Source organism: Tiliqua scincoides, chromosome 3, assembly GCF_035046505.1.
Source record: "Tiliqua scincoides isolate rTilSci1 chromosome 3, rTilSci1.hap2, whole genome shotgun sequence".
Taxonomy (NCBI): domain Eukaryota; kingdom Metazoa; phylum Chordata; class Lepidosauria; order Squamata; family Scincidae; genus Tiliqua; species Tiliqua scincoides.
Window position 1 is genome coordinate 49,113,634 of NC_089823.1, and position 22,976 is coordinate 49,136,609.

The 22,976-nt window shown below is 41.5% G+C and overlaps 1 protein-coding gene across 2 annotated transcripts in view; it reads left to right on the forward strand.

Moving 5' to 3' along the window:
* The window catches only part of GBE1 (1,4-alpha-glucan branching enzyme 1), a 172,544-nt gene that overhangs the window by 35,447 nt on the left and 114,121 nt on the right, over positions 1–22,976 (forward strand). For both annotated transcript variants that reach the window (XM_066620517.1, XM_066620518.1), the window contains exon 3: positions 4,843–4,958. In XM_066620517.1, the coding sequence (XP_066476614.1) occupies positions 4,843–4,958 (116 nt within the window). The remainder of the gene's footprint in view (positions 1–4,842; positions 4,959–22,976) is intronic.

A 22,976-nucleotide genomic window follows, 5' to 3' on the forward strand; every position in this document is an offset into this window, starting at 1 on the left:
TCATCTTGGTAACCATCTTGTAAAGTGAATCATGTGTTCTGATGTTTTAAAATTTCATATAGATGTTTAATTATGATGTTGTACTACCTAAAATACACTAAGGCCTGAATCCATCTAGAGTTAATGCTAAAAGCGCAATCGTAACTATGCGCTCAGCCTGCACAAGTCTCTGTCAATCTGGGAGTGCTACAAATGTGCCGTAAAGCACATTCATGAATACTCTAGAGTTGGGGAGGCTGGCTCAAGAACATGTGTTGGCCTTGCGTGCTAGATCCTGGCCTGGTAGGCGTAAGTTTGTGCTGGCTGAAGGTGGCTGGCATAGGGTGTTTGAAGGTGTCAGTAGGGCAGATTAGGTGCATTATTGGGTGGGGGAGGAATGGCCAGTGGGTGGACCAGGCCTGGGAGGGGGGTGGGACCAGCCTTGATGCCTTAGGCCAGATCCTAAACCTCCCATTCAACCCAGAATTACACTGAACTGCTTGGATTTGCAGCAGCAATTTTGCTGTCCCAGATCCGAGTAGCCCCATGGGGTGGCTGGGAATTACTTGGGGTAATGGGATAATATCCTCTTACTCGGGGTTGCATGGCAGCCACCTCCTAACGATCACTGGATACAGCATAGGCCACTTGACCCGCCTGTTCCAGAGCAGGTTAGGTTTGGGCTTCCCATCTCCTTCCCTTTAATAACATTAAACAAGTTAGTTCAAATGGGACGTTGCCATGAATGATTTTAGTTGTATCTTTGCCTAAATATTTTATGCATGTCCTTGATCAAAGTGCCCCCCCCAATTTCCTCTTCAGTAACAAGCAACAGAAAAGGAAGGAAATAGAATTGAATAATGAACTTTAAATAAGTAAAACTTGTGGTAAAACACATCAGGTTGCAAAAAGTATTTTTATAAGCAAGCCTTAAAATACTTTTTAAATGGGTCAAACAGAATAGATTTAGAGGAGAAAGTAGATGGACTAAAAGCTAAAAAAAATTCAAGTACTTTAAAAATCAGAGATATGTGAAGAATGTGAATTAATAGAAGTCTATTCTGGGTATAGGGAAAGAAAAAGGGGGGAACTTTTTTATTTTGGAAGAAAAGTTCTTAAGTTTAACGAAAAGAATTAAGTGAAGGGAAAAAAACCCAGACTAGTAGATGTGAAATCTAGGAGTAAAACTAAGAAGCCTTTTTCATTGACTTCCAGTTTTCGTTACTCCAAAAGTGGACGAAAAAAGGCTCTGGGCAGCATTGTGAGTCTTGGAGAGGGTACGCTTGGCCTCTCCAAGGCTCCAAATGTGATCGGAGCCCTTCTGAGCTCATGTGGGCTCCTAAAACCATGGATTTTGTTATCCACAGTTTTTGGTATTCGCGGGGGGGGGGATGTGTGTCTGGGAGCGGAACCTCCACAAATAAACAGGTTCCTCCTGTATTCTGTTTCCAGTTCAGGAATAAGGAAGCTGTGTGCCGAGTTGGCCGGTTCTTATCTCCCCAAACCCTGATTTCTAGTTGTGAAACTGCTGGTCTCCTTGAGCACATTCTTAGTTCTTGATTTTATAGCCTGAGACAAGATTTCCATACTTCACCCCATTTTTTTCTTCCTGCCATCAACTTAGCAGAGGACTGCAACTTATTTCAGGGAAGGAGATGAGGAAATATGTGCTGGGACAGAATAGGAGGAGGAAGTGAGGGTTTAGCTCAAGACAGAGTAGACTGGAGCTTATCTTTTTTTGTATGAAGAGGTGTTGGTGAGGGAAGCTGCACTAAAGGGCAAAGCTCAAACTCCTTTTTCTATCTCTTTTGGAGGAAAGGAAGCAGGGTTTCCTATCTGCTCATGTTACAACAGGATGGGTAATAAGTATCCACCATGATGATATGCCCACTCTTCCTCAGTTTTTATTGTGGGAATCCACTCCTGCTGAACCCAGCATTCTTCTCCTTTCCTAACCTCACCCAAAAAAGACACTCAAAGAGCCAAAACATAATGATTTGTCAATTAGTATTTTTAAAAACTTGCTAAATAATGTTTATGCAGCAGCTAGTAAGCTGAAATTCTAGAGATAGATACTAGAGGTGGAATTTGCATTATAGCTTCCTGAAAAAAAATCTAGTAAATTGCACTGAATATTCTATTAACACATTTTATTGCTTAGTAACTGAGGACTTACAAGCAAAATATAATTACCATGGAATTTACCTCTTCAGGATAAAATTTATTACATATACTCAGATAGTTCAGTGAAGAGACCACCAAATAATGCTTATGCATGACAGTACTGCTTATCAGAACTGTAGTATTTCAGTGCAATTTGTCACATGGTTCAGTTCAAGTAAATAAAATATCCAGGCTAATACTTGGAACAACTAGGGGCCCAATCCTATCCAACTTTCCAGCACCAGTGCAACTGCAATGTTGCTGCAGAACTGCAAGGGAAGGGAACAACAACAAAGGAGGCTCGGTGACTGCCTCCTCACCACAGGATGCAGTGCACACCTCAATGGCACAGCTATGCCAGCACTGGAAAATTGGATAGGATTGGGCCCTAGGGTGACACTAGCATGGAAAAGCTCCCAAGATTGGGCCAAACCAATATGGAGCCCCTTGAAAGTAGCTTTTTTTGTTTGTTTTAGCAGCCTTGGTATGAGACTCTATTGTATTATTATTAAGAATTCTTATATACTGATTTTCAACAAAAAGGTTTGCAGTTTACAGTGAAAATCAAATAATTAAATGGCTGTGTGTCCCAAAGGGCTTATAATCTTTAAAAAAATAATGGAAGAATGCCAGCAAAGAGACTGTACTGTGGGTGAAGAGGAAGAGTTAGTCTCCCCTGCTAAATATAAGAGGAGCGCTAACAGAACAATTTAGCAGGGTAACGCATGCATCTTCGTGTGTAGATATATAAACTAAGGGTCAAACTATACTTTTTGATAAAATACATGATTGGAACTTATGTGCTTGTTTTTAATTAATTAGAAGCTGTGGTGTGTGTGTGTGGGGGGGGGGAATTGGGGGCTTTAGCACAGGTGGAAGAGACTTTATCCCTTTGCCCAACCATGGTCCAATCTAAATTTGATCTCGATCAGTTTCAAGCATTCCTGCTATGTCCCCTGGGAACTTACCCCAGCTTTCAGAAATGTTATAGGAAAGTTCAGGAACTGAGAGTAACACTGCAGGTAGTCTTTGTTGTTGGGTTCAAACTAACAAGTGAAGGCGTTTGATGAGATGTTATAAATAGTGAAAAAAGTGAGGATATAGCATTGAGGAATTCTGACAAAGAATTTTCATTCTGCTGGAAGAAAACTTAAGATAGATCAGAGAGGGAGAGAAGATTAAAATTGGGAAGGACAGAGTGCCAGAAACCAACAGAATAGTGTGATGAGTTGCATCAAAGGCCAAAGAAAGATCTAAGTGAAGCAATGAGAAAGGATGATGTGTATCAGCAGACTCGTAGTTGGTTGTTGGAGATCAGCATGAAGGAAGTTTTGGTGTTTGAGCAGTGCAGTGCACCAGCTGGATTGAAGAATGTAAAAGGAATTAACAAAACAGGAAATTGAGGCACTTCAGTAATGCTGCTAAGATGCAACTGTCAACTGTGGTTGCAAGCACAAGCCTTGGACCCATGTGACACTTGGGGAAGGCGAGGGAGCAGAGCAACGGAATGCTTCCATTCCTAGTTTAGTGGCAAACCATTTTGCTGACCGGTGTTACCTGATTAATTTTGATGTGTACAGGAACCATGTGTACATTCATGTACACGTGGTTGGTAGATGCTTGCCAGGAAAGCACAGCACAGCCCAGGCCTGTATTGTGACGCTCGTTCCAGGACCAACGGCAAGAGGCTTCATATCCAAAACCCAGAATTGGATGTTTTCCCACATGTGGTCATGTGATGCATGTTTTAAAAGCACATCTGTCAACACCTAATGTACAATTGTGTGCATAAAATAATAATTCATTCGGTTTGGCTGAAAGGGAAAACTATGATTCGCCACTAATTTGGAGAGGAAGATTCCAAGCACCACTGGCAACAGGGGAGGGAGTGCGCTGGTATGATGCTTGCGCTGCTTGTAATTGTCATGCTAAGACATGGTTTAGCATGGCATCTGAATAGCCCCAGACTGACACATTCTTCTGTTCTGGAAAGGGTGATAGCTCTTTCTAAAACAGGGTGATAGGTCTTAGAGGAGGGGGGAAAAACAATTGAGGTTAGAGGGACTATAGTAGGCAACAGTAATAGAGCAGATAGGACAAATAGATATAACCTAGATAAGGAAACCGAGGGCTAAAATTGTCTACATTTACCTGAGTAAATTGAATATAATGCAGCTTGCTTTTTAGTAGGTCTGCTTAGGTCTACTAAGCCAAAAGGGACAAAAGGAAAAACCACTGGAACAGAAAGGAAAAGAGGAAGGGAACTGAAGGAAAAATGAGGCAGACAAGCAAGAGGCACTATGTCTGAAGAACTGAGAAAGAACCTGAGGGACAGAGGAGTCGGTGTGGGTAAGGAGATTTACAGTGTAGTCTTGAACATATTATTCAGAAGTAAGTTTCTTAGGACTTCAGTGGCAGGAAAGAGGATTAGAAAGCAAACATTTGCAAGTTATTTTGTTCATAACTTTGTTTTTAGTGTTGGTTTGAATCCTTGTTCTCCCTGGGTGTTGCACTACTAATATTTAAAATAATCACCCAAATCCAACACCCTTAAGATTGGTTATGCAGAAAGAAACCTGGTGTTCAACCAGCTCTGCTCTGGAAAATAGGGGCTAAATATAAAATCATATTCCTGTTTTACATATGAATTGTGAATTTTTAATGCATGTTCAGTATTTAATACATTTCTTTTTATTGCAGATAACTGGAATCCATTTTCTCATGCATACAAGAAATTGGATTTTGGGAAATGGGAATTGTTCATCCCACCTGGACCAGATGGATTTAATCCTGTGCCTCACGGATCAAAATTGAAGGTACTATTTTCTGAATTGTACTTTTGCTCTATTCTGTCATTTGCAAGAGCTGATACTGAAGTTTTCCTGGTGTTCTGTGATGTGCCAATTTATATTTTAAAGTTCAAAGGAGACTTGCAGATCCTTCTCTTCACCTACATGGCTTTCCGTCAAAATAATATGAAACAAAGGTACCATGACACTGCAATGAACAAAAGGGATTACGGTGAATAAGGAAAGTGACTTTACAGCAAACCTCAGATGACTGAATATAAATAAGGTTTTCATAAAAGTTAAGAGAAACTTGGGGACAGAGAGTGTGGCTTTAAGTTAGGTAGGAAAAGGAGTTGGTCAATGTTATCCAAATTACAGTGGTGCCTTGCAAGACAAATGCCTCGCGCAACGAAAAACTCGCAAGACGAAAGCGTTTTGCGATTTTTTTGGTGACTCGCAAGGCGAATTTTTCTATGGCCGTGCTTCGCAAGATGATTTTTTTACCTTTTTTTTGTTTGTTTTAAATTGCACTTCGCAATACGAAAATTTCGCACAACGAAACGACTCACGGAACGAATTAATTTCGTCTTGCGAGGCACCACTGTATATATGAAAACAAAGAGTACTCTGTGTAAATACAATGGAAAAAACACTGGCTGCACTATCAAAACTCTGGCTTCAGCCACTGCTGTGCCAGCTGAAGGTGTCACAAATATGCCTTAAAGCAGGCATGTTCAATAGGTGGATCGCAATCTACCGGTAGATCGCGAGGCAAAATGAGTAGATCGCGGAGCCCTGTCTCTCCAAACTGTTAATATGTCAGTTTCGTCTAGGGTTTCAAATATAGCTGGTGTGGATTCAAGATAGGTTGGGGTGTTACTTGACATAAGGCAAAAAATATCCGCTTATCCCGAGGAGATCTCCAGCCGCACCCTAATTTGCACTGGATACTGCACAGGTCATGTAGCTTAGCTGCACCAGTGCAAGTTAGGATTGGGCTGCGAGCTGTGTTTAGGCTGCAATGCTATGCTTCCTTCTTTGGAACTAGGTTCTGGAAATATTTGCAGTTCCTTTGCTTTACTTGTTCAAGGGGATGTACGACTTTGGCATTAATACAGTTTTTTTCATACCATGAACTGGTACGAAGTATAAAGAGGTCTTTCTTAGCAGAAATCCATATGCCGCTTTGAAAACTTTTTTGTTGCCGTGTACAGGTGGGGCCTCGATATTCACGGGTAATCATTCTCGGACCTCCCATGTATACTGAAAATCGCAGATAAGGAAATCCACAATTTTCTACCCCTTAAACCCTCCACACATGTCTGCCAGCAGCCTCTGTAGGCTTCAGAATGGCTCCGTAGTGCAAAAAACCCTGCTACTTCTGGTTTTTGGCAGAAACTGGTTTTTTTGTGCTAGAAGGCCATTCTGAAGTCCACAGAGGCCGCTGGCAGATGCGTGCGTCCTCTTCGGGCCTCAAAAACCCTTTGGAGGTTTCAGGTGGAGCCTATTCTGACTCAACATGAATTTGGGACACACACATTGAGCCTGATCCATGGATGTAAAATCTGCACATAAGCAGACTCCACCTGTATAAACGATGAAACATAATTATTTTGACCCTAACCATTATTTTCAGAGTGCTGACATCAATTGGAGTTTACGCCCAAAAGTCCAGCATGTGCAGACATGTTTGCACAATTAACTAAAAAGTCAATTTTTAGACACTGTTGGGATGCAAATGATTCTCTTATAGCGTTAACTTTCAAATAGCCAAATAGTTTTGCAGTGGTGTACTACAAAAGCATTTCTTTTATTGTTCTTATTAATCTTTTTTTTCTTTTTCAAAAATCCCCCATGAATGAATAATAGTCTATGGAAATTTTGCCTTTGCAAACAGAAATACTACATAATTGTGACCCTATTAAAAAGTACTGTAATACCTTTTGGTCTAATCAGGAAAGTTAAAGTGTTCTTTCTTAATGGTCACCAAATGCGTAGGGCACTAATGTGAACTATTTGCAGTTGTATGTCATACAGTAGCCGAAATAATTTTTGAATCTCATTGCAGGCCTGAGGGTAAATGATAGGAATATCCCAGGACTGGGCAAAGGGAAGTTATAAATGAGCTTTAAACTTCTAGGGATCTTCAAGTTGTGCAGCATAATATTTTCTAATTTGGTCGTATTCAATCATTGGGTCAATTATCATGGGACACATTACCAAACATTTGATTTTTAGAAATACTTGAAATAGATCAATTTCAATTTAAGATCTGAAATAAAGAATAACTTGCACTAGAACTGGAAGCTAGAATAGTTGAGGGGACCTTTTAATTTGAAGTAGGGCACTGGTCACAGCATATTCCATATGAAAATAAATGAGGAATAGAGGTCACAGACACAGTTTATTAAAAGTAGTGTCACTGGCTGTTTCAAGTTCTCTAGACAGTTTTTCCTTTTTTAAACCTTCTGGCAAGAGAAAAATGGGTCATTAAAATCCTTGTTGAAGATGAATCTGATATTTCTGTCCAGTGAGATTACCTTTATAAATCACCTGTGGTTTATTCCCTTTAGACTGGTAGCCATTTTCAGTATAAGTTGGTCAGCTACAGAAGGTGACATGTGTTCTGTTGCAAGATGTCATCAATGGTGGACATTCTAGACTCAAATAATAATTGCCAGGTTTAAAAAAGAAAGATAGAGTAAAACTGGAAAAGGTACAGAAGAAAGAGACCACAATGAATACTGGGCTGGGGCACCTCCCTCATGAAGAAAGGCTATATTGTTTGAGGCTTTTCAGGCTAGAAAAGGTGCCTGAAGGAGGGCGTGATTGAGACATACAAAAATATGCAGGGGATGGACACAGTGGATAGAGGGATGTTCTTTTCCCTCTCACACAACACCAGAACCAGAGAGGATCCGTTATAATTGAGTGCCAGAAGAGTTAGAACAGAGAAAAGAAACTATTTCTTTACCTAGTAGGTAATTAATCTGTGGAACTCCTTGCTGCAGGATGTGGTGATGACATCTGGCCTAGATGCCTTTAAAAGGGAATTGGACAGATTTCTGAAGGAAGTCCATTACAGGCTACAAGCCATGATGGCTTGTAGCATGTGCAGCCTCCTGGTTTTAGAAGTTGGCTACCTCAGAATGTCAGATTCAAAGGAGTGGCACCAGGATGTGTGCTCCCTGAGGTATCTGGTGGGTGACTGTGAGATACAGGAAGCTGAACTCAATGGGTCTTTGGCCTGATCCAGTGGGACTCTTACGTTCTTATGCATGGAACTGTAGATAGCTTGCATTGGCAGCTCTGAAGTTCCAGAAGCTGCATGATATGCGCAACAGTGCTGCTACACTGCTGATAGTGGAATGCACATTCCACTATCATAAATTGACCATAGGATTGGGCTGTGAATTTTATTGCCTTTAAAGCCTTAACCAGATTGGGATGGGATTATGTAAAAGATAGACTTCTCCTATGTAAGCCTACCTCTTGCTAAGAGAGCCTACAGAAGCCTTCCTCCATGTCCCACGACCAATGGAATTGCATTTGGTGGAGACATTGGAGAGGACTTCTGTGACCACACTCAGGCTTTGAAGATTCCTTCTGAGGAATTCTCATTTTTCAGATGGATTGTCACTGCTGCTCACAGTTGTTGCTTCTTGCTAGGCATTTGACTAGTTTTAACTGCCATATTGTTAGTAGTTTTGCTCATTTTATATTGTGGTAAAGCTAAAGACAATTTTGAATGCTCTGATAGCATTCTGTAATAGTGGTATGAAAGGTGTATAATGTCATGAACATACATTCCATACAAATTACTGGAATTTTTTTTTGGGGGGGGGGGTGGCTGTGAGTGTGACAAGTGTAAGTGTGGCAAGGAGGGCAGAAATGGGCAGACATTTTATGTCTTTTGGAACTATTAAAAAACCCTTCTATCATCTCATTTCTGTTGTCTTCATGATAACCTTTCACTGCTGGTACTTGAAGATTTGGCCTTCACTCACATACATGAGACTATTGTATATCATGTGTTGGGTGTGTGTGTGAAATGATTAGTGAAGGTAATCAAATGATTAGGAATCATCATAGTTAAGACCATAATGAGGAGTAATGAGGATAAAGTAGGGCAGGAGGTCTGGTCCAGAGGGTTGAGCCTCTATTTGCCTGAAGATAACATCCGAAGGTCGCCAGTTAAAGGCCACCAGCACCGTGCGACCTTGAAGCAGCTGACAAGCTGAGCCGAGCTATTTCATCTGCTCTGTGCGTGGGAGGATGGAGGCCAGAATGTGCGACCAGATCAAGAAAGAAATATCTGAATGATGTGGTTTCTTGAAAGATAGAAACCTTCTTTCAAATTGTAAAAATCCCTATGGGGATTTAAATTGTCTGCCTATATAAACCGCCTTGAATAAAGTCTTTGTAGGTAACAGTTTGGGCATTCCTTATCTGAAGTGCTTGAGACCAGAAGTGATTTGGATTTTTCCGTATTTCGAAATACTTGCATATATATATAATAAGAGATCTTGTGGATGGGGCCCAAGTCTAAACACAAAAATTGTTTGTTTCATTTACCCTTTATACACATAGCCTGAAGGTAATTTTATATAATAATTTAAATAATTTTGTGCGTGAAACAGTTTGTCCATGAATTGCAGCTTGTGATTTTATTTCTTTAGGCAAAAAGATAAAAAAAAAACACAAATGTTGGTGATAAAAAAAGTTCCATATTTTGGAATTCTGAATAAGGGATATGCAACCTGTGTTTATCTTTCTTATTTAGTCATTTATATCTCATGATGATATAAATGGGCTCATGGTGCCATACAGCATTTTCCCCCTCATTGCATGTTAATAATCCTATTCCCACGGAGCTCACAATCTAATAATAATAAAGTTTTGAGGGAATAAAAGAGGTCAAAGGAACTTAAATTGATTTTTTTTCTGATTGAAATTTAACAAATGGGGAAAAAAATCTAGTATGATAGAAAAAAGAGCAGCCATTTTTTTTTCCTCTCATATGTGTGGCGAAGGAAGGAAGGGACTCCAAAGATCTGTGGGGAAGGCAAAAAATATGCTCCTCCTCTACCATCAGCATGGTTGTCAATTGCTACTGTTTGTAAAAGGTTCTGCAGAGTGAGATTTGCTGGTTAGGGGAAGAGCTTAGTTTTGCATATGATATTAGCACTGATGTTATCAATAAAATTTCAGAACTGTCTTCTGAAGTTACCATGAATAGCTTTACATGGGGCACTTTATTTTGATAGCTAGATTTGTAATTGGTTTTTGTAATTGAGTTCACATGAAAATCAAGCAGAAAAGAAAGCTTTGTTTAGTGATGTTGCTGAAGCTTTCCAAATTTGTTCATCAAAATACAAATTGCTTCATATAAAATTTTTTAAATTACATTTTTAAAAATTTCTAGACCGTTCTTTGGTAAACGCTCAGGATGATGTGCAGTATGGTTAAACACACACTGGTTTATGTCTTCAGGACCACATGCAGAGGGACACTCATGGAATCAAACTCCCTCTCCCTATTGCCTCAACATAGAAGCCCTCTGTGCTATTGCCTGTCAAGTTTTTATTTTGAATGTATGAAGTATAGTGCCCTTATATACACATGTATGTGACACTGGAGAGCATGACCCAGACCATGACTTGAAGCAGGACAAATAGCAAAAGGCTTCAAATTCTATAAGCCTAGAGCAGGGGTGCCCAAACCCCGGCCCAGGGGCCACTTGTGGCCCTCATGGGCTCCCAATCCGGCCCACGGGTAGTCCTCAGTCTCCAATGAGCCTCTGGCCTTCTAGAGCAGGGGTGCTCAAACTTTCAACTTTAGGGACCCTGGACCTTTAAAATTGTGTAGGAGAGATAATTTCAGCAGGTGCAGCTTGTCATCTGTGGGATGACAAGTTGCACCTGCTGAAATTCTCTCTTCTATACATTGTTAAAGGTCCAGCATCCCTAAAGTTGAAAGTTTGAGCACCCCTGTTCTAGCGACTTGCTGGAACCAATGCTGGCCTGACGCCACTGTTCTCAGTGTGAGGACGACTGTTTGACCTCTCACCTGAGCTGTGGGATGAGGGCTTCCTCCACTACTTGCTGTTTCACATCTGTGATGCAGCAGTGGCAGTGAAGGAAAGGAAAGGCTGGCCTTGCTTTATGCAAGCCCTTTTATAGGCCTTGCGCTATTGCAAGACCGTCATTCATATAAGTTCCATCTCAAATATATTCATTTATGTAAATTTATTCAAATTTTAAATGTAAATTAGTTCTTTTCTCCTGGCCCTCAAAACAATGTCAGAGAGATGATGTAGCCCTCCTGCCAAAATGTTTGGACACCCCTGGCCTAGAGGAAGGCCACTGTTTTAATTCTCAATCACCCCCCCACACACACACACACCCAAAATCTGCATGGTTTGGAGGAAGCTTTGACTGACTTTTGGAACATCCCACAGGTTGCTGCAATTTGTTTGGCACAGCCCATCTTGGAGCTTCTTCACATAAAGTAATAAGTCATTAGCAACACACACACACACACACACACACACACACACACACACACACACACACACACACACACACACAGAGAGAGCAACCTAACTGCCCTCACCAACTCCATGAGAGTTCAATTGATAAATTGATGCCAATGGAAGCAACTAGTCTCCAGAGCTTATGAGTTCTTTGTTTCACCTTTTGGAATGGTGCAAAGCAGTAGTGGCACCCATTTAGGACTGGGAGAGGGCAATCACAAACAATCAAGTCACAGAAGGTCTTTTTTACCATTTGCCACTGCACAGGGTTCCAGCACATGTAATAGATTTTCCCCCATGTGCACATAACATTTTTTTGTGTGTGTTTTTTAAAGCAAACCTGTTAATGATGCTCACTGGAAACATGCTCTGGGGAGTGGGGGGACCACGAGAACAGGACAGTATAAGACACAGAGTGCTGCAAAATTAAGCACAAATTTGCCAAAATTGCCCTCTCCCGCACAAATGGCAGTGCCTTGTAATCATAGAAGGTTCACTTTAGTTATAAGCCAGTCTATCAAACTGCAGTTTAAAAAAGCATGGAATAAGACTGCAGTGAAATTCTATAACATTGGGAGAGGCGATTAAAACCTGTTCACATTACATACTGAAATGCTGCCACAACTTTTAATAATACTGTGTTGTAGTGTTCCTATAAATGTGAGCAATTCACTGACCAGTTTTTCTCTTGGGTTTTTTTCCTGGAATACCACCGCCAGCCTTCTGTTAACAAGATTAAAAATAAAAAAATAATTGGACATAAAGCAAAGTAACAGCAGCTGTTAAAAAAACAACAAGACAGTTTTTAAAAGCAGTGATAAAGGTAAGCTACTGCTTACACCATGGATTTCTGGCTTCATGAAATATCTGACTGCAGTCAAATAATAGCAAATCAGTCTACTGGTCAATTGACCTAGCATGCTAATCCTAGCATCAGGGCTAGAGTAACAATATAACAATTCCAGAATTCTTGGAAGCACTTTTATTTCTGCCCACAATATGCAGCAATGCCGTGTGTCAGTAATCCCTCTATCTTACTCTCAGTGGTTTACCGTAGAACCAAAAATAAATTGGGACCTCCTAAAAAACACATCTGTCTGGGGTTCTGTTTCCATTACGCATGAGTCAGTGTCCAAGAGTTTTCTAGATTAGGAAACCCATTATCATAAACGTTAAAAGTGAATTTCACTTGTCCAACTAAAGCAAACGAGTTAAAATGATGCGGTGTTAAAATGGAAATTGAGATTAATACAGGCTGGCCAACCATGTTTTAATCTAGATTGAGATGGTTGCGTTAGTAATATTTCAAAAATGGTGATTTCTCCCCTGCTCCCCCCAGTGCTTTCCAGTATGAACTTTATTTAGAAATTGGCAACTCTTGTTGAATCCTTTTTACTCCTTCTGTGCAAATAAGAATGCAACTAAGATGTTCCTATAATGCTGTGCTATGGATGTTTCCCTTTCACTGAAAATATGGCTCTACTCACTTATGCATAAAACCCTGTAGAAAGCTGTTTCAGGCTTTGTCCTCTGACGTGTTGCAATTGGAATTGCATGTGCTCATCAAATGAGGTGCTATGAAAATAATCACTCCCTACTGAAAATCCACTGACTTTTCCCGTTTCTTTTTTAATACAGGTGGGGCCTCTTTATCAGCTGATTTAGCATCCATGGACGTGCCTCACCGTAGATAATGACCCCCCCCAACTCGCTCCCCTGCAGACCTTCCACACGTGATCAGAAACTTGTTCTGGTCACATATGGGAAGTTTTGTGAGCCTTGGAGAGGCAGTGCAGTCTCTGAGCTCAGAAGGCGGCCCAGAAAAAAAGCCTTTTCTGGTTGCATCCAGAGCCATTCTGAGTCTCTCTGAGGCTCCGAATGCTGCCTGGAGCATTTTTTGATGACTTTCGTTAAACTGGAAGTCGTAAAAAACACTCTGGGTGGGTTTGGTGTCACCAAATGCTCTGGGTTCTGCTTTGGCGCCACTGCTCCAGCGGACTCCAGGAAGCTTAGGATTGGGCTGTTACCCCCCCCCCCCGGTAAATGTGTAGAGAGGTGCTTCTTAAACTGTGAGTTGGGACCCACTAGGTGAACCAATTTCAGGTGGGTTCCAATTCATTTCAATATTTTATTTTTAATATATTACACTCGATGCTACCATGGTAGGTGACTCCATTTGGGGATATGTTGCAGACCTATACTTTTAACAAACTACTATTCATATTCTTTTAACAATGGTAGTCAATGGGACTTACTCCTGGGTAAATGTGGGTAGGATTGCAGCCTAGGATTGTTAAAAAATTTTCCTGCTTGATGATGCCACTTCTGGACATGACATCACTTCTGATGGATCCTGACAGATGCTCATTCGAAAAAGTGGGTCCTGGTGCTAAACGTGTGAGAACCACTGGTGTGTAGGATTGCAGCTCATTCAGAAATATCACAGAAAATCTTACTTATACTTGGAGAAAGGGTAGAACCTCCTCAAAAGTTCTAGAAAGGAAGTCTGTCTGTAGTAATGTCATTGTGGCAACAGTGACATAATTTACTTAATGGATCTAGATAATGGCTTTTTCTTGCCATTGCTATTGTAAGAGTCATACCAAAGGTATTTACTGAAAGGCTGATAATACTGCCTGACCTCTTAGCCACTTGTTATGAGAATGAATGGTATAGAACTGAAGCACTCTTTTAATGTTGACAGCCTAACACATAGCTTCATTAAGCTAAGAGACTTGGAGTTTAGCCAGTTTACTCTCATTTGAAGTAAGTGGCTTTGAGGGGTAGCAAATCAAATTAGGTTGCTGATCATGCTTCAAAGGTGTTATGTTCATAAAGTGATTGGACTTCAACAATTATATGTGCTAATTTCACTTTGCAGAATTTTATTCTGAAAACAAAATTTGGAATAATCTTCAGGATTCCAAGCTTGCTTAAGAGGGTCTCCTTGAGATGCTTATGAGGTGCATTTGTGGGCAACCACCTTGTAGGTAGAATTGTGCTCTTCTTTCTCCTGCTCCCATGTCCTATATGTCCAATGAACTCTAAAGTCCTTGGGATGATAGACCATAATGTTCGTACCATATTTTCCAAGCAAGTGCCATTGCTGAAGGACAATCACTGGTAGGCAAAGCTTGTTGTAGACACAAGGGGCCTTGTAACTTGGGGGGACGACGACTTAATTATGAACAGAGCTAGGAGGAAGAAGTGAACTTGTCTGTAACACTGATGTGGCCTTGGTCATCACATGCCACCCCCAGCCTTAAAATGAAGTGGGGAAGCAAGAATAGGAATATCACTTATGATTATTGCCACTACGATTAATAGATCTCTGGTACTTTACCCTTGGGTCCTATGTATTCATATATGTTTTGCTTTTTTTTTTCTTGGTAATGATTTGTGTTTTTCATTTTAGTTAACATAGATGGGAATATATTATTGGATTTATGTTTTTAATGAGTAGACCAGTAATGACACATAAGGTGACATTTAATGAAAATGTAAAATTGAGAGAAGTTACTGGTTTTTAGCAATTCACAAGAATATATTTTAGGTGCTTCATTGAAATGGAAAATACCAGCTTGTGTTTTTACAAATGGAGTTATATCTCCCTCTTTTGGTAAACCAAGGCATGACCTATTTTAGAGATAAGGGTTTGCTTCTTTGATTTAAGCTCCACTTTTCCTTCTTTGTAAAAGTGGGCAGATAAACATTCTTGAGCAGAGAGAGATAAGTGTGCCTAATTTGTTTTCCAGCCATTGACATTTATATTAAATATTTGATCCAAGTACAAATGCAAATAGGTAGCTAAACTGAAAATATCAGGGGACAGCTTTGGCAACATCTGGATTGCTGAAATTTCCATATGGAGATGTGGGGATCTTTTTAAAGAAAATCAAAGTGCCATGGTTGCTCCGCTAAGGTAGAGGAACTTTTTTCCCCCCCAACTTAGATTATTCTCCTACTCTTCCTTTTCTCTCTCTCCCCCTTTACTCCCTCTTACTATTTTGTTCATAAATATTTGCTCACAGACTAGCTAGCTGACACTATTATCTTTAGTTAACGTGTAGTCCAGTAAGAGCTTGTCGTGCACATACTACAATGGTCAAATTCTCTGCACTGTAACAGCTAAGCATAAAGTCCAACACAATGACACTCTGCCCCATGCTCAACTGTGCCTCCCAGGTAACAGCAATCACAAACCCTGCTCTTTGTGGTGCTGGGCAAGGACTGTGTGTAGAATTGAAGTGCAGAATTCATAGGACCAAACACCTCATCCAGTGACAGGAAGAGAGGGTGGAATGCTGGGCAACACACAATCAAATTCAGTTTCCCTTATATCCAAGGCTTTCTGGCTTCTCATCCTCAAAGTATCTCTTCACATCAAACTTCTACCCAGCAGCAGCCCTCTCTAATCTATCAACCAGCTTCATAACCTCACCAGCTCCCCACAACAAACCCCCACGCCATAGCCTTTGCTGTAGTTAGAGGAGCCATTTTCCACCACTTGCAGTCCCGGAAAGGGCAGCTAGGAGCCATCATGTCAGTTCCCAGCTCAGTTCCCTGTTATACAAACTAACCAGGGCAACTGAATGGCTTCCTAAATGAGTGGGAAATCCCAGAGAACGTTCTGGAAACTCAGGCTTCATTCAATTATAGAGACAAACTCTTTTAACTAGTTCCTTGCACCTGCAAAAGGCTAACGGTGCTGAGACTCCAAGCCTTGGGTACTGATTTGTTCATGGCAAGAAATTAATCCCAATACTATCCCTCTCAGAAATCATCACCATTAGATTTCTGACAGTGAGGAAACTTGATGAAGACTTTTGTCAGTGAGGAAACTTGGTTATCCAAAGCTGTCCTTACAGTAAATGTTTTGTTGCCTGTTGTGTGCTTTTGTCCAAAGTATAATCAAATGTTCAATGACTGAATCAATGTTTCCTAGTTAAGCAAATTGCTCTGGAAGCACTGAAACAAAATTGTCAAGATTTCAACAAGTCTATTACTGGAGCAGTGGAGGGTCTGCAATCTTCCTGCTAAGGAGAAGGTCGCCAAGCAACCGTAGTTTCGGAGTATCCAGTGACTTTCACAGTCAGCAAGATTCCAACTAACATTCCCAATCCTGTGCATGTTTACTTACTTAAAACTATGTCACCTTATAGTCAATGCAGTTTACTGTCCTGTAAATGTGCATAGGATTGCATGCCATCTGTGAACAAGGCTGGAAACACCATCTGTGCCTGGGGACTTTCTTCTTATTGTCTGTTAGGATACGGAGACAGGTAAGCCAGAGGTGAGCAACAACAAAGAGCTTCCTGGAGCACCAACAACATGATTGGATTTCCAAATATTTAAGAGCTGTACTCATTTTATTTACTTGGAGCCCTTGTTCACGTTCACTGCCTTCATCGCTGGTCCTGCTTTGGTGCTAGCTCAGTTCTGGCCAGTACTGAGCTAGTGCTGGTGGATGGCCAGTGGTCAGTGCTCCACCACCCAGCGGGCAGCGGAGAGGTGAGTGGAGGCGTGGAGGGAGGCGGGGAGAGGTAGGAAGGAGGCATGCCAGGGGGAGGGAATGGGAGGGAGGTAGGACCACCGGAACTGAGCTCCACTGCATCCAGAGCCTCCGTGTTGGGCCGCGGACCCAAATCGAGGCTCTTGATTCTGCGGCAGCCCTAGGGTTGCTGCAGAATCAAGTAACCCCATTGCAGGGCTACTTGCCTTACCTGGGGAAGGGGACGAAAGTCAGTTTCTCCCAAGATGCCACCTGCGCTCCCTGGTGAGCGCTCAGGATACGATGGCACCCGTTTTTGGCTCCAAAGCAGCCCCGCGATCTGGGCAGCATAGGATTGGGCTGCCCCTTACTGTATTTTTATCTTGTCTTTCTCCCCAAAGGGACCCAAAGAGGCTTTTTGAGTGTTCATAATTTGGATTTCTTTACATTGACCTCTGTTGTCTTCTGTTAATAGTTCTGTATGATGAGGAGGTGAATCCTTCAGTTCTGTACGAATTATGTTTCTCATTACCTGTGGTCTTGATGCAGTCTTCCATGTGTAAGGGGTCTGTGTGTAAGGGGGAGTATTGTATAGAATGTCGTACTGGACACAACATTCAGCTTTTTTCAAATTTTAGCATTTCTTCCTCTTTTAGCATTTAAAAAATACAGAATAAACTTGCAAACATGCTCAATTCATTTAATATATGCAAGGTTTCAAAATGTAACTTTTCTGGGTGCCAAATTACAGTTGCTTGGGCATACAATTTTATTTCTTTTTATGCAGAATTCATGCAGCCCTGGTTATGGCAGTGTAGTGTAATGGTTACCACAGGGGTGGCTAACTGTTCAATTTTAAGGCTCCTGGACCTTTAACAATTGTGTAGAGGAGGGAATTTCAGTAGGTGCAGCTTTTCATCTCACAGATGAAAAGCTGCACCTGCTGAAATTTCCCCCTTTACACAACTGTTAAAGATTAGGAGCCCTAAAGTTGAATGGTTGACCACCCTGGTTTAGCATTTCCACCTTGGCACATGGAATTGATGGTAGTGATTCAGCCACTGTCATAGCTCATTGTACTGATGGTCCTAAGAACATACCAAGATTATACACTTCTTATTTTTTGCCCTAGATTCCAAACCTAGATGAAACTGAGATTATCTGGGTTGACGTCTGTCAGCTTGTTCAAACTCAGTCATTTGTTATGGCTTGGGTCTGCCTAGATACATGCTAGGTATCAACATGCAATCCATAACTGGGATGACTTAATATTTTTATTTATTATATCAGTGTACACAGAACTTAACATAGCAAGGGAGGGCAGGATTCTGCCCCAAGAAGCTTGCAGTCTAAGTAAACACAAGGAGAGAGAAGAAGAGGCAGGAATAAGTAGGGGAGGAATATGCAATCATCTTGTTTGCATATATTTAAGTTTAGTTACAGTAGGATAGAAGAGATGAAAAGGCACAAATTGATAAGAGTACACAGCCTTCCAAGCTGTTGGAATTAGAAGAGTTCCTGGCTAGGATCACATACTAGAATTTTAAACCATTTATCTGACTTCAAATATGGTGTTTGTTTGCTGAATACTCAGCTCAGTTTTTCTGCATTGTGTATTCATAAAATCTGGTGTCTCGCACAAATGTCAGGCTAATGGAATACTATAAATTGCAGAGGATGGAGATAATAGCTTCTTATATACTGTCCTTCTAAATAACCAATCTCTGACATTTGCATATTTATATTAAAGCTGTTCTACTCAAATAGTATTTAGCATGATGATAGTCTCTGATGTCCAGTTGTATTTTAGTCACTTGCTCAAAAGTCACATTTGCCGACAGTTATTTTCAAGTGGCTTCATGCTAAGAATGTTTAAAAAGTGGTTTATGTGGTAGCGAATTAATTTAGACTGCAATCCTAACCTCACTTTCCTAGGAGTAGTCCCATTGAACACAATAGGACTTACTTCTGAGTAGACCTGGTTAGGATTGTGCCCTTAGTGTTATAAAAAAAAAAATCGGTAGTGGGCTTCAAAAAAAGCATGTTGCTGATTTATCTTTTTTTCCCCATAACAATATTCTGGTGTATTTGCAGACTGGTCAAACTTTTAGGGTATTTTTTGCCTTTTACGTTTGCTTTCTTGCGTTTGTCTTTTACAAGACAAGCTGTTTCAATGCGACTTGTTTTTACAAACTTTCAAACAGCATTTAGTGTAATTTCAAACAGCATCTAGTGTAATTTTAATGGCATGTAGTTGTCTTAGAAGTATGTCTTTATATAGCAGTCCATATTACTGCACAACTATATAATCATTTGAACAGCTTTTAATAAGCCACTGGGTAGGTTCAGGTGCAACAATATGAGGGCTCTGTTGGAGCTGACCAGGTAGGGCACCAACCCAGGCATCGCGACCTCCAAACTCCCAGTGGGAGAACAACTTGGCCCAAAAACTAGCACTGTTGCACCCTCATCTACAAATATGAGCATCCCCTGTAAAGTCTCCTTCACCATCATATAACTCTAGGGCAGTGCTTTTCAACCTGTTTCATCTCACAGCACACTGACAAGGCACACTGTGATGCCAATGGGGGGCTCACTTCCCCCATTGGCCCTTCCAAGAAATGACCCTCTTCCAAATTCCCGCTGCACACCTGGGGACTATTCACAGCACAGTTGTTGAAAATGGCTGCTCTAGGGGATGTTCCTATTGGCTGGAGCGAAGGGCAGGAGGAGTTGCCATTAAAGTCTCCATTTACCATTTAAGTTGCCCTTTACTGTTGTGGAAGGCTTCACCATCATCTGTTACCACTGCTGGTGGGTTTTGCTCCAGGGTCTTCAGCAACCAGCACTGTATGGACACCCCTGTGAAAGCACACAGTACTGTGTAACTCATGGGAGGGGGAACAGAATCCCTTTATGGACCCCATAGCTGAATGGTTTCTATTTCTGACCTGCGAAACACAGTGGAAGCACAAGCTTCCCCTGGTGTGTTAAAGCTCAGGATTAGAATGTATAAGATTTAAAATGTAACGGCACACTGACTGATGTTTAAGTAGACATTTGAGGGGGGAAAGCACATTGGCTTAACACATCTTAGCGTTTTATTCTGTGTGAAGCAAGGATGTCTAAGAATTTCAAAGAATAGCTGGGGAAAAATGCAGTCTATATCATTAGTTCCCTGACTGACACAACAGAACAGAATGGCACACGCTTCACTGGTTAGAAGAACACAAAGTGCTTGGTTAGTGACTTGCCTGAATTGTCTGGGGTATTGTGACAGCACATGTTTAAGAGGGCAGTTACAACAGTACCCATATCATAACTGCTGTAATAAGGTGAGATAAGAATTCCATGTTATATTGTCAACTTTAGCATTCCCTTTACAGGATTCTAGATACAATTTGTCAATTGAAACCCACCCCTAAATTTAATTTCTGCTGGAAGTTAAAAACCTGGGCTTTTTAAGGCTCCAGCATCGGAACATTATACCTCCTTACAACTATTTATCAACCTGAATCGGGAGGGATTTTCTTTGCAGTAATCTGGCAGCAGCCTTCGAGCGGTTTCTTTGATCAATTCTGTCTCTTTATCACTGCCTGAATCCAGTGGTCAGGTGAGATTTATGTGCAGGTTTATAAATTCAAGGTACACACCAATGCAAGCTTCTTTGCAGAACTGAGAATTCTGTGGAATGCAAATACATATGTAGGTATGTTGAAAGCTGTGATTTGACTAAAGTTACTGCCTCTTGTTTGTTTCCTTTTTGCTTGGAGTGAGTCAGGCAGGCGGTCCAACAACACGGTACTGTTGTTAAGATGATACTTTCCTGATTGACCCATCTCCACACACATGAATATTAGACACACAGGCTGACCCAAGATCAGACCTGATGCCAATTTAGGTTACTTAAAATTGCTACTCCCACAAAAAGGAACTTTGTGTGCATGCTCCGCAGGGGGATAGGGATAGGTAGAGGGGAGGGTAGTGTGCCCGCTCCATGCCCCCTTCTATTTCTTTACCTTTTCCTAGGTTGCCTTTGGCATAGCCTCCTTCCTCTGCTCTGGTCCCATTTCAAATGAATGGGTAGTGGCATGCTGGGGGCAGCCTATGGTAAAGAAAGAGAATGGGTTTGGCAGTAGGGGTTTGGGCTCTCCTAAGTGGTGGGGGGGGCAGAATGAGGAGGTGGTTTTGGCAGGGTTCCCTTCTTTCTCTGTTAGTGTTGGAGGGAGAAAGTGTTGCCACTGCCCTATCTTGTTCCAGTTTGCTCTCAGAACATGAAAAGAGGACTTAAAAAAAAACAAAACTACTGAAGTGGCTCCATTAGTGGCAGTGGGTGGAGGTGGCAGAGAGGTGAAGGGTTTGGGGTACCCTTTGTCAGTGCCCAACTTAATGAGAGTGTTTTCATTAAGGTTAGGCCAGCCCTGTCCAAGAAAGCAGTAAGTCCTCTTCCTTTTTACCTTTATAGTTTTGAATCCAACGAGGCTTATCTTATAAGCATAAGATTCCTCCTCTCCCATGGAAAGTTAACCAATTTCTCCCTGCCTGCCATTCATCCACCACCACCACCCAGAAAAAGGGAATCCTTTTCTAGAGGTAATATGCATAGGTGGGTATTGCACACCTTCCGTTTTTTGGCTAAAATGCCTTCTGCTCATGTAACAGGAATTCTGAATCCAAGCCATTGTCTCTGGCATTTACTGACATGTAATACAGAGCCACCCGCTTTGTTCCTGACCTGTGTGGTTTACACAACACACAGCACGGAAAGGAGAAATGGTTGCTGCAAGAAACGGTACCTGTATTTTGGGTTCTTTTCTCTCGCTCATGTTGAACATGACTAACCCTATATACTCGCATGGTTAAATTTAGCAGTCCCTGCCAGAGGCAGCTGATGGTGTGGAGTAGGAGAACATGCAGTATAATGATATTGACACATGAGAAATGGGGAATTGACATGGGTCTGCCATTTTTGGTGGCAGCACCACTCTTGTCCCAGCAAGAATTTCATCTCAGCTAGCTGTTTTTTTTTTAAATCAGCCAGTTATTTGGGATAACTCTGGTAGTATAATTTTACAGATTGCTTTAAATGATATGTTTTAATGGGCCCCACCAACATACAGTGAGCATGTCATGTTGTTCTGTTTCTCCTAATAGCATTGAGGAGGAGAATTGGGATGCTTCCTCACATGTAATCTCAATAGTATTTTAGTGGTGTATGCATCTTGAGTGTCAGCCACTCTTGCCTGTCTACATAGAGCAGAGGTGGGAAATTCTAGGGATGGCATTGGTGCCTGAGGCTGAAGGTAGAGTATGCTGACAGTTATCCCTGACAGGGGCTGTCAGTTTGGCTCTGTTTGGCAATCCTTTTCCACCTCTCCTTCTGTGCAGTCTGAAATTAGCTAGTTGCCCTTTCAGAAACTGGGTGGGAATTTCTTGCTGTTCGTTGGTTTGGCTTGAACTCCCCTCCCCCCCCCACCTACCCCAATCTGGTTTGGGGCTTGGCTGGCTTGAATTCTGTTTTGACTCACTTTGCACCTTCCTTTTTGGTCACTTTAAGCAGATGTTGTGCAGGCCAGGGAGGCAGGACTTTGGCGGTTTGGTGTGAATTCTGAGGTGAGCAAGGTCAGAAAGTGAACCAGTACCGCTAAGATGATGCATACCGGCTCAGTGAGACTGACTGGTGAGCTTTCTGCTTTGGATTCACAAAGACAACTGTAAGGCTTTCAAGGCCTCTCAAAGCCTGCACAGTCCAACTGCCTTGAGCCTTCTGGGTTGACTGTCATAAGCTTGCTTTGCAGGTTCATTATTTGCTATTTCAATAAAGTGTTCTGTTTAACCCAAGCCTCTCTCACATATTACATGGGGGAACAACTTCCCCCCAAAGCACAGGCAACTTTCAAGTTGGAGTAACGGAGTTGTTTTGATTAACTACCCTATACAGTTCAGTGAAGGGGAAATACCACCCCTGGGGAGGGAAGGAGAACTTGTGCACAACTCTAATTGTATTTGAGCAGTCCAG